We start from the raw sequence: 12,412 nt of genomic DNA on the forward strand, positions 1-12,412 counted from the left end.
TAATGTCTCACATGTGCCTACGTATCATAGCTTGGAGGTTAAATTAGCCTCCCTACCTCAAGGCCGCAGTGATTCAGACCTGTCACTTCCTTTAGATCTTGATGACACAAACCCTCTGCCCACTTTCCATTAAAAGGTGGTGCTGTTCCCAAGGACAAAAGAATAGAAAGCAATGAGTCAGACGCTTATGTCTGGCTCTCTGCAGGACTCATCAATTGAAGTGAAGAAGAGGACAAGAGTGTTGAAATGTTCTGCCGTAATGAGGGAATGAGTGTGAGTGTGTCTGTGATTCTTTAGCAAATGTGTTTGTGCATGTGGCATTTGTTAATTAGCTGCAGTTTATTAAAGGCTCAGAGATGTTGTCCATTTGTGCCATGCAGAGAAAAACAGTATTGTAGCTCAAACTCTAATATGATTAAAGGTTTTCAGATGCAGAAGCAGGAGCTCTGTGTCTTGCTCATTAGATTACACATTGCCATTCCTCTTTGCTGAAGTGCAGGTTCATAAAAGCCCAGGGCCATTTCTCCCTCTCTGTCTCAGACACACAGGAGCATTTATACATAAAGTATTCATCTATCTTCATGTAGATCCTCTCCCTCTCTGCATTCAGCTGTTAGAATCTCCTGGTTCAAAGCCATCTGCCTCTGCAGAGAGAAAGCAGGCTTAAGAAAAGTTTTCAGGTTGCGCTGACTTCTGCAAGTAACTGCTGAAGTTAAAATGATGCCTGAGCTCAAAGTCTTTGAGTAAAGTCTGCAGCTTAGTGTGATCACAGTATCTGCTTTCAGTGGTATCAGAGGGCAGATTGGCAGGTGGATCTCATAAAGCTAAATCCATCCATTTTCTGCTCCGTGTCTGAGTAGGAGTCGTGATTGTAGCAGGCTAAGCAAAGTAGCTCCAGCATCCTTCTACCTACCTCATCACCCTAAAAGGCAACATAATATTCACAAACATCAGTATTTTTACTGGAGCATCGGTTTAAATTGACAAGTGAGAACCAAACGGTGAATGAACTTTCCTGTTCGACATCTTTGAATGTTTTCTAATTTAGCACAGTATGAGCACTGCTGTTCAGTGTCATTGCTCAGAAGGAATTGTAATTACTTTGGTTACCCCCTCACATCATTGAGCACCATAGTCTATGGGATTGATTTTGTCTGTTAATAAACACAGAATTTATTAACAGACGGAATTTTGGGATTGCAAACCATCGAAGAGTAACAAGTTTGAGGTCTACAATCTGAAATGCAAAGAAATATGATTTGCATCCACAATAACAACTTTTATGTGACTGTACTACCTGCATTTTGGGTTGCATTTCTTTCTCTTTTGTTTTGGTTGAGATGCACGATGTATATCTATAAATTATATATAATTAAATAAGATGATATATAGGCTAGAAATTATTGAGAGATCTATATCATCAGCTATATATCATATCGGTGAAATAATAGCCAATAAATGGAATTGTTAGCAGTATGCACCTTTAAAGAACAACAAGCACAGCCCGCTGTTTTGGTGCTCAGGACATCAAACTGCTGCACCTGGTCTGGTTAGAGCGACACAGTCTAGACTATAGTGAGCCAAACATGTCGTCACTGATGTCGACATCTTTTACATTACAATACAGAACACGATTGTAATTTACGATAGAGGAGGTAACCTTATTAGAGCTATGGAACAATACATCATCAGTCTTTACTCACTACATCTTAGCCTTTGTTACCCTCAGGCGAGCATAAACTACAGGTGAGGAACTTGTTTTTAAAGTACAAATATGTGAAATTATCAGTTATCTTTTTGGTTCTGGCCATGAGACGCAGACAATTTTTGGTTAACGATAATCGGCTCGGGTTTTCAATTTTTAGTTTTGCTTTGCACTGAGCTGAGCTTGGTCTTAAAGGTAAATTAATACATTTCTGGGTGATGGGATTCTGTGTGGTACGGCTCTGCTGAAGTCCGATGCTTATAGCATTCTGGCAGTAGCACTCTGTAAAAGTTAAGTTACTGGCATTTATGGTTAGCAAAATTTAGCAAGTTTGTTAGCGACATCCAGATTATCCCGTTAAATCTAGAGACACAGTTTAACGATACATGTTTTCATGTCTTTGTGGTAAAGATCTTTAATCAAAATGAAACTCCTTATTAGTGGAAAATACATGATGTCGATGACAGCCAACATGCGTTAATCCTATTTAAATAAAAGCACCGCTAATATAGTCTAGCATTTATAGTCAGAGCTTTTAGCATAGCTGTGGTCTCTAAGGGACTGTACATGGTTGCCTTATCCGCTTGGACACAAGGGTCCACATGACGTATCTGACGATCTGCCCATGCAGACGCCAGCCAAAATCTGTGACTGCGTGGTCTGTGGGCACTGCAAGCACGCTGACTGTACATGCACTCCAAAAACACACTGGATGCCTGTTTCATGTCCTGTCATATGTGCTGTATTCCCCATCCTATCCGTCCTATTTTCTTTCTTTGACTTCTTTCTCTGTTGTTGCGGCCAGCACTTAAAAAAGCTTCACCCAAAGAACCCTGTCATTCCCTCCACAGTGGTCTCCATGTTTTCCGTTCACACTTGCCTCCATTTGCCGCAGTGATTGCGAGCTGCAGCTCACTGCAACTAGCTAATGGTCTCTCCTGCAGAGAGTGTGTAAATGCTGGTGATGCTCATAATTAGCCTTGCTGTGGGAGTAATTGAATGAAAAGGATCACAGCTAGCCTGGCTCATCTTCTTCGGATAATGACAAAATGGGAACACAATGAGAAAGACAAAACCGTCTCGTCCACTCATCAATAGTTGATGTCTAACCTCTGTCCACCTTTTATCCGAAACACGGCGCTATCAGCAGATCAGACGGGAACAGAGACAACACATTGTCCTGATTGTCAAAGAAGAAGGGAGAGAGTGTTCATACTGGTAATTTGGTGAGATTGAACAGAACAGTTGGTAAAATTAATAGATCACTGTTCAGGCATGTTTAAAGTCGCCCTGGGAAACGTATTCATCTTTGGTGTGAGGCTAAGCAAGACGCTGTGTGTGTGTATGTGCTTATCACTGCAGGACGACTCAAACAGCTGGCTGATGGCTGAAATACATCTCGAAAAGTGGATGACTTCCCTCACTCTGTGCCCTCACAGTCTGCCTCTCTGTGTCTGTCACCCTGTATGGTCTTTGTGGTTCATGTGTAGAGGGAAGGTAATAACATATATGTGATACTTTGCTCTCACTCTTATACATAATTGGCCAGGTAATAGTCCACAGCTGTGGCTGAGTAGCTGTGTAGTTTTCTCTTCTGCTCTCTGTCCTCACTTAACTGTGGCTCAGGCTGTTTCCGGCTCCACAGGAGACGATGTTGTGTTCTTGTCTGGAGGCTCCCTGCTGAAAGGGTATGAAAGAACGATCTTTTTTTCTCCTCGTGGCATTCAGGTTAAAGAACGGATGCTGCTTAGACCTCTGAGGCTCGGTGGACTGTAAAAATACTTCTATGTTAAAGACAAATACAGAGGAGATGCTAGCGAAGAAGAAAGAACAATATCCAGGTAGTTTTCATTGTTGAAACTATGAAAGAAATAAAGAAAATCCATAGTAGATGGCAGACAATCAGTCAGTGAGGATACACCAGCTGGCAGTGTCATGTTGGAAGAAAAAAAGATAGACACAACCAATTAAGACAAAGGTTGTGTGGTCTGTAGATACAAGAAGAAGAAAGGATCAAACATAAATAACACTGGCTTTACTTCTAGTGCAGGACACTTACTCTGCCTGCCTCAGGTATGCTAGCTAAAGACTGGTTGTGTTAAAGGATAAGGCTGATGTTCTGTATTTCTATCAACAAATCCCATGATAAGACCAAAAATGTGGTAGTCTTTCTCTTGGTATTTTTTGATTTCATTGACATGCATCTTTAACAAAAAAGAGCATACAGATATATAGTCATTTTTTCTAAACACTCAATAATGTGCTAAAACAGCTGGGCACTGCGGTTTTTAACAAAGGTAACTCAAACAGGTTGAAGTAGTGCATTTGTTTGGGACTGTTGCCAGAGTGCTTTTGTCTTTCTTTGTGTATTTACTCTTCTTAAGTAAATAAATAAATAATTGTACAATTTTTTTCAAGAATGTGTTTTGATGTAACATTTTTAACTAATAGATATCACCATAATAGATATCACCATGAAACCTCCCCAGTTGATGACTTCCATTAAGCTTTGTTTCTGTATTACAAGTGTTCTGAAATTGTATGATTAAGTCTGCAAATGAGGCATTACCTTGTTAAAAATGCACTGATTTGCATACATTTTCAGAACAGAAATCCGGACATTGGATAAAGCCAGTGAAAAATTCTTGATGACTCCTCTGTAAAAAATCGTCAGAATATAGATAGAAATAAAACTGGTACTGACACTGAAACATAGATTTCTGGCTCAGAGTACGAAACAAATCTTTGAAAATCTAATGTAATTTAATTCTGTTTAACCAATTTTTTTAACGTGTTTAAAGCATGTTAATACTCCCCCTAACAAATCTGTCAAATCCAATCATCCAGTACAATTGTACAAGTGACCTTAAGATGCTGATTCTTGCTTCGAAGCAAGTACAAATCCGATGTGGACCTACGGGCACAGGATGAAGCCACGTCAGGTGGAACATCCTCAGCTACACTGTAATTACTGCAGAAAGATGGATCAGGACCTGCTGCTCCTTCTGCGTCTGGCTGACATTCATCATCACTGCCATTGTCGGCATTCGCAATTGAGTCATATTAAATTGTCTCCACTATCTACATGCTCAACATGCAATAGTTGCATGACATATTGCTATTGTAGTAAACACATTGGAATAACAGTAACATAAACTTAGGTTGACGCAATAATATGTAAGCATCACTGTAATTGTGGGGCTATAAGGGATGAGCAAAGTCTTTATCTATTATAATATATTAAAATTCTTTGACTATATGTTTTATTATTAATCTGCAAAGTAACTAGTAACTAAAGTTATTAAATAAATGTAGAGGAGTGGAATAAAAGCTACAATATTTCCCTTTGAGATGTAGTGAAGTAGAAGTAGTAGTAGCATAAAGTGCTTATACTCAAGTCAAATACCTCAAATTTTAGACTTAAGTACAGCACTTGAGTAAATGCACTAAGTTGCTTTCCACCGCTGCCTCAGTGTACCTGTAGTGTTGTGAATTAGTGTCCACTGTAGTGGCTGTTTTGTAGTCTTAACATGCAAATACATTAAATGGCTTTTTAGTAGTTGCCCACTGTACAGCAGCATGTATAGTGGTGCTCTAGTGACTACTTGTAACAGCAGGTGTGTGTGGGATTGGTTCAAAATAAACTACAGTGTGTGTTTATGATAATGAAGGAGCATGTCACCCAGTGCAACAGTGTGGCTCACTGATGTGTTTTTAATAGTTTTTGGACAAGAATGGACGTCTGTGGCAGAGTGGAAGAGGAAAACTCTTCTGTCCCTCTTTTGTTTCTCTCTAACTGCGTTCATAGCACTGTGCACTCGGGAATATTGAGAGCACTATAAGCCCCAGATCATTTCACTTCTTATTGGTTGCTTGTAATATTGGGATTTAGACATTTAAGCTTATTCCGCTGCGTTGCTCTGGATTAGCTCGACGGCTAAATCCCCAACATGTAACATTGGCTAAATGTCCTAAACAGTCACAGCAGTTTGAAGGATTTTGATTAATAACAGACCCAGCTCTGAACTGAAATGAAGACTGATATTAACCGTGCTTGCAGCGTGCCCCTCAGCTCCACTGTTACCCAGGAGCTGAACCGCCCTGCTCCTGTGTAACAGGAGGCATGAGCAGCACCCATTTAAATCTCCCGCTGCACTGTAATCACTATCAGCCCTGCTCTTTTTACATGTCAGCTCCCATTCCCCTCGAATCCGCCTCCTTATTAGAGACAGAGAGAGTGGGCTGTGATTCCACTGTTTACTGCCAAACAGCCTGCGATGCAACAGAGAGCACAGGAGACACAACACAGATAAATAGTCTGTGAGGGGTTGTATATGTGTGTATGATCGCATCCGCCCTCCCTACATAAAGCAAGAAGATGAAGCGACAGAACCGTGAAGCAGCGCAACAAGTTGGAATTTAATTCTTATCTGAATGGATGCAACCGCTGAATATGTATTGACTCACCTGTGTCTTAGTGACACAGCGGAATAAATGTCTCTTATACCAGCAAATTGAATATCACAGGGACGTGTGTCATAACATTCTGTGTGTCGCCTCCCTGCATCTCAAGTTATTTGACTCTCACTGTCACAGGCTGCACTATAATACACAGATAAGGGTGTTTTCTGTTAACTCTATCAAGGCACACAAGGTAAGCAATTTAACACTTGTCGCATTTCTCAAGTAGCCCTGATAAATCGTCTGTTCAGTACATTGAATAGAAGCAGCAGTGACTATACAAAATGAAAAGAGAAGCACTGTGTGTGTGTGTGTGTGTGTGTGTGTGTGTGTGTGTGTGTGTGTGTGTGTGTGTGTGTGTGTGTGTGTGTGTGTGTGTGTGTGTGTGTGTGTGTGCGCTCATCATCTGTAGGGATCATCACTCCCTTCTACATTAACTTGCAGTTATTGGACAAAATGTGTGTGTTTGCATCCCAAAAAGTCGGGACGCTGTGTAAAATATGAACAAGAACAGAATGTAATCATTTGCAAACAAACTGTGTTTACTGAAAACGGTTTTACGAAGTGGTCCTGAGTCCTTGTAATAACATCCTATATACAATCGTGTTTCCCAAAATGGTGAACCTCACCCCATCCTTGCTTGTGAACGACTGAGCCTTTCGAGGATGCCCCTTTGATACTCAATCATGATACTATCACCTGTTACCTGTGGAATGGTCAGAACAGGTGTTTTTGGAGCATTCCACAACTTTCTCCGTCCTTTGTTGCCCCTGTCCCAACTTGTTTGAAACATGGTACTGGCATCAAATTCCCAAACATAAAAAATATTGTCTTTGTACTGTTTTTAATTGACTGCATGTCAAAAAGGATTAGCAAATGTTTCACATAGTGTCCCACCTTTTTTGGAATCGGGCTTGTATCAAACAACCCAGCAGAGTACATAACATATAAGATAAGCACTATATAATGATGTCTTTGCACAGTTTTATTAAGTAATCATAAAAGGTTTGTAAGGTGGCTGAGTGTTGATGAGAGTTCTCTGTAGTCTGGACCAGGAATGCAACTATCCGATACGACGGGCCGATACTGGCCTTGTGAAGCCGATCATGTATCAGCCGGGATATGATTCCATATTAAAGGAAAAATTGCCTTTAAAAGTAATCCGTATAGATGATCATGTGTGTTAGCTGTTAGAAACCACTTTCTACAGGCGTGGATAAAAAGTTTACAAAGCATGGCTACAAAGATGAAAAGGTATATGTGAATCTCTACTTCTGTATTTGTTAGGGGTGTGACGATACACTCAGCTCACGAGACGAGACGAGACACGAGATTGGGTTCACAAGATCGAGACGAGACGAGATTTTAGGAAAACCACAATGACAAAATAGCTGCATATGTCTCTGCATCGTGCTCGTATTAGCCGCGGTGTACGGCATTATTTTCATACAATGTTTGCATATTGTCCGTGTTTTATCAGTCACTCTACTGCCATTTATCATTTCCGCCGGGTACCCAAAATGCTGCCAAACAGACGATTTAAAAGTGGCGGGGGCATCTTCAATGGTCATACCGGTATTTTCCGACGTCATTCTGGCTGCTTGCTGTTTCCCCTCCTTCTCCTCCTCTTCTTCTTTTCCTTCTCCTTCTTTAGGTTCTGGCAGGCTAGACGTAGCAAAGGCGCATTACTTCCCCCACAGGTCACAAGTAGAAGCACAGCCAGTCAAAATTCTCTGGTAGAAGCAGAGCCAGCTTCTCTGGTAGAGGTACAGGGGTAGAGGCATGGATCTATAGATCCATGGGTAGAGGTTTGTATAGCTCACAAATCTCGCGAGACAGATTTTTAACGCGACGAGAAATATCGTCGAGTTTAATCTCGCGAGATCTCGTGGCACGAGATCTCGTCACACCCCTAGTATTTGTAGAGGTCCATCCGGTTAACATACATTAAAGCCATCAGTTTCAGAAATTTTTCCAAATAAAAGATGAATGCTCAACACAATCAAGACTATGCAATAGCAAAATCACATCTGTAGTTAGACAGTCACATATCAATGGACACCCACAGAGTTGTGACATTTCTAGAGGCAACAGTTAGTGCCACAATACTATAAATTCAAACACTGATTATATCACCTCACTTGTGTCCCTCTGTAGGCGATATATAAGATGGTGTCCTCTGTGATGAAGATGCCTGAGGACGAGTCGACACCTGAGAAGAGGACAGAGAAGATCTTCAGGCAGATGGACACCAACAGAGACGGTAGGATAACTTCATCTACTGCTTTGTGAGGATATTATTTTACCAACGTTTAGTTTCAACAGCAGATTGATTGTAAAGACAAAAATGACTTCAGAACACTTTGTTGGTCATTTTGATGTCTGTTGAGTGAAAAACAGTTGCTGTGTGTGTGTGTGTGTGTGTGTGTGTGTGTGTGTGTGTGTGTGTGTGTGTGTGTGTGCACCTGCTCCAACTACTGTACAAAATGTGATAGGATTAGTGTATTTAGTTGTTGATTTCACTGAAATGGGACAAAACCGCCATTTCAAATGCAAATGTATTGAACAGCTTGTCACTGCCACCTGGTTTGCTTTACCGGCAGCTGTTGTCATTGTACAAACTGGCCCGGTTTTCCACTACACAGGCACTTGCAGAGCCCTCCAGCCTGAAGCAGCAGTTCATTGACAACAGAATTCACACTGACCTGCGCTTCTAAGTGATACACAAACGTACTGTGGACACTCAGAGCACATTCATACACTGAGCATAGGAGACACGGAAACAAGATAGATGCAACAGAGAGATGGACAGAGAGGAACCAGTGACGAGTGTGGGTAGAAGGAGGAGAAGAAGCGGCAAAAGAGGAGTGGGTTTGAAGAGAGAGGAGGAGGGAGGAGGATCTGAGAGAAAAGTGACAGCAGAATAAAGCCAGCAACACAAAGTGAGAGGGAGTGTGTTGACCTGGACATAAAAAAAAGAAGTGCCGTCTTTCTTTTGCCTCTTATAATGAAAATCACGAGTAGTGGGCAACTCATAGACAGGCAAATCGAGTCTGTTTATTATGAGAGGTGGACGGGAGGGGGAGAGCTGTCTCAACACTGCCACCTATTGGTGAGAACTGGAGCATTATGAGGATGCTCTGATTGAGTTTGTGACGCTCCAAAGTGAGAACATTCACAAAGAATTGTAAGATATTGACCTTGTGTGAAATGTGTGTTTTGTAATATCACAAAAAATTCTTTAAAAACCCTTCAGCAGGTATAAGGTTAGTTCAGGCATTCTACCTCTTTGTTCAACATTGATTTTCTTTAACAGGTCCTTCTCCCTGTCACAGCATGAGGCAGCCAATTAAGCGGGCACATTTTTACAGCGATGAGCTAATTAGACAAGAGATCCAACAGGAACACGTTTAGTGAAGACCTAAAATGCAACATAGTTCTGTCAGTGTCAGTAATTAATGTCATTTTACTGTTTTCAGAGCACTTCTGCCTCTCGTTAAAACTGGATGTAATTGTGTGCACTATACAGTATGGATACAAGGTCCTACACTGCAGTAGAGGTTCTCTTTTTTACTCTTGAGAGATATATTGATCTTATCTTTTACCTGTCTGTGCCCTGAGCCCCTATACTGTCCATTGGGTTTTTGCTGTGTACTGAAATATACAGCACTGTTTGTATTTTGAACCCTTTTTTGTAATCTCAAATGTGATTAGAACTTAATCTAAGTCCAAAAAATACACCCCGGGACCTGGTTAAACAAATAACACAAAAAACATTAGACCGTTCACATTTTTTTATTGAGAAGACATTTGACCCTTTGCTGGTGTGACCCCCCTTGAGCAGCAATAACTTAAACCACAAGTTTCTATAACTCCCACACATCAGCTTGGAGGAATTTTGGCCAATTCCTCTGTACAAAACTTTGACTCAGCCATTTCAAAATGTTAAATTTTATCTTTAGTGTAGTGTAGACATATTTGGTGTTATTGTCATTGTCTTGCTCCATGACCTACCTTTTGTTGAGCTTTAGTTTATGAACAAGTACCCTGACACTGTCCCGTAGAATGTCAGAGTTCTGTCATTGTTTGCAAATACCCTGGTCCCGAGGCAGCAGAGCTTCCCCAAAATCATGACACTGCAACCATGGTTCTTTGGCTAGAATTCAGTGTTTGGTTTCCGCCAAACACAGCCTTCTCCTTTAAACACAAAAGTTCTCATCTGTTCAGAGAATAATGTTTCGAGAGCCTTCTGGTTCATTCATGTGGCCTTAAGTAAACTTTAGAAGAGCAGCATGTTCTTCTTGGAGATTAGTGGCTTTCTCCTTTCAATCATGGCGATACACAGTATTCTTGTCCAGTGTTTGTCTGACAGTGGACTCATGAACATTTGCATAGGCCAAACAAGAGAGCCGGTAGATCCTCAGTTGTTACCCTGGGGTTCTTAGTGACCTCCTGCAGCCGTAATCATAAAGCTTCCAAGTACTAAGAGTTGCTCCTAAAAAAATCTTAAAATGAATACTAGATACTAGTAAAGACAAAGTTATTCACAAAGCATCTTAGCCCTTAGTGGAAATATGTTAGGAGTAGGGAGGAGGACTTCCTAAGCAGAGGAGAAAATGGTAGAAAGCCAAAGAAGTGATGGGGGAAGCAGAGATAATGTTTGTGGTCGATCTCATAAGAGCACAATAACGCTCTAACAGCAGAAATTAAAGTGATCACAACACTGAGGTATTAGGCAGCTTCTTTTTTTTTTTTTAAAGCAGCTATTATCATCATAATCCTCCTTCAACACTTAGATCTTACAAACCAACACCGCTTTTTTAAAGTCCTCACTGCTGCGCCCCTTTTGAAATGGTTTTAATCTCGTCAACACAGATGTTCATTACATAAAATAATATTATTACGCCATGTTTTAATAGAAACTTAATTTTATGAGTAGGGCTATTAGTTTCACTGGATATTTCTTGCCCCTCATCACTGAGAGTGCTTTTTTTAATTTCTTTTTTAATCAGCCAATCACTGCTTTTAAAAGAATGTGTCATACCTAGCAACGGGGTCAACCAAGACAAAAGTTTCTGTCCCTTCATTGCTCAGATTCCTCTTAAGCTAGGACTCCTCACTACACGTGTTTGGCTGAGTTTGTGAATATGGCCCCTGAAGTATTACATGCCTTGCTCTTTGAGCGATTTTTGTTGAGCAACCACTCCTGTGAAGAGTAACAATGGTGTCTATCTGACAGTGGATTGGGGAATGCCAAACTCTTTAGAAATGGTTTTATAACCTTTTCCAGCCTGGCGACAATCAGTAACTCTTTGATTGAGGTATGGCACACTTCCCAATCCTGTGTGGTGAAGACCAGACTTTAATAATAAGGATGCAAGTTTATTTTTTCAACAGGGCAGGGACAGCTTAACTCACACTGGATTGTCATCCAATGGTCAATGTAACAGCAATATTTAATGATAATTTTGCTAAATAAATAAATGAATACGTAAATTGATTAATAAATGAAGTATATTTTTTTGTGGGAGTTTTTTAACTGGGTCTTTAAGACTTCAGTAAAGAGCTGATCACAGTTTAGGTCACATTTATGCAGAAATACAGAAAGTTCTAAAGGGTTCTGCCAGTGTAAATGACAAAAACATCATGTCTCTTCTAATATTATGCTGGTGCTCTGTGTGTTTTAGGTAAGCTGTCTCTGGAGGAGTTCATCAAAGGAGCAAAGAGCGACCCCTCCATTGTCCGCCTGTTGCAGTGTGACCCCAGCAGCGCTGGACAGTTCTAAACCAGAGGCATCAACCCAACCTGTAAGGCTCACATTCAGCATCTCTACCTGCAGTATGACTCATAGCTAACGCTTTAGTTAACTTAACAGCAAAGTGTAGCAAGTTGAGTGAGGTAAGAGTCAGTGAAGGTGCACTGCTGTAGTTACAGTTTTACAGCCAATAATTGGAAGGCTGAGGTTCAGCCTCAGGAATGAAGGTGTTGCTTACAGTCATGCCTCCCAGGCAGTGGAGATGCCTGCTGGAGGGAAGCTGTTGAGAGGCTGTGTGCACTGTGCAGGATGTGGGATGGGTCATCCACGGTGTCACTGGCTTTGTGACTATTTGTAATACATGGACTGATATCAGAGACTTTGTAGGAGGTGGCCTGTTATTTTGGAGCTGTTTTGGAAGGTGTTGGTGCCCTGAAGAAGTTTCAGATTTTTAAAGCCCCCATGTGTAGGATTTGTCCATTTCTGAAGTA

At 41.0% G+C, this 12,412-nt stretch overlaps 1 protein-coding gene across 3 annotated transcripts in view; it reads left to right on the forward strand.

Moving 5' to 3' along the window:
- ncalda (neurocalcin delta a) overlaps positions 1-12,412 on the forward strand; it is an 85,495-nt gene that overhangs the window by 67,477 nt on the left and 5,606 nt on the right. For all 3 annotated transcript variants that reach the window (XM_073485709.1, XM_073485707.1, XM_073485710.1), the window contains 2 exons: positions 8,324-8,429; positions 11,854-11,973. In XM_073485709.1, the coding sequence (XP_073341810.1) occupies positions 8,324-8,429; positions 11,854-11,951 (204 nt within the window). In that variant the 3' untranslated portion in view covers positions 11,952-11,973. The remainder of the gene's footprint in view (positions 1-8,323; positions 8,430-11,853; positions 11,974-12,412) is intronic.

Source organism: Pagrus major, chromosome 17, assembly GCF_040436345.1.
Source record: "Pagrus major chromosome 17, Pma_NU_1.0".
Taxonomy (NCBI): domain Eukaryota; kingdom Metazoa; phylum Chordata; class Actinopteri; order Spariformes; family Sparidae; genus Pagrus; species Pagrus major.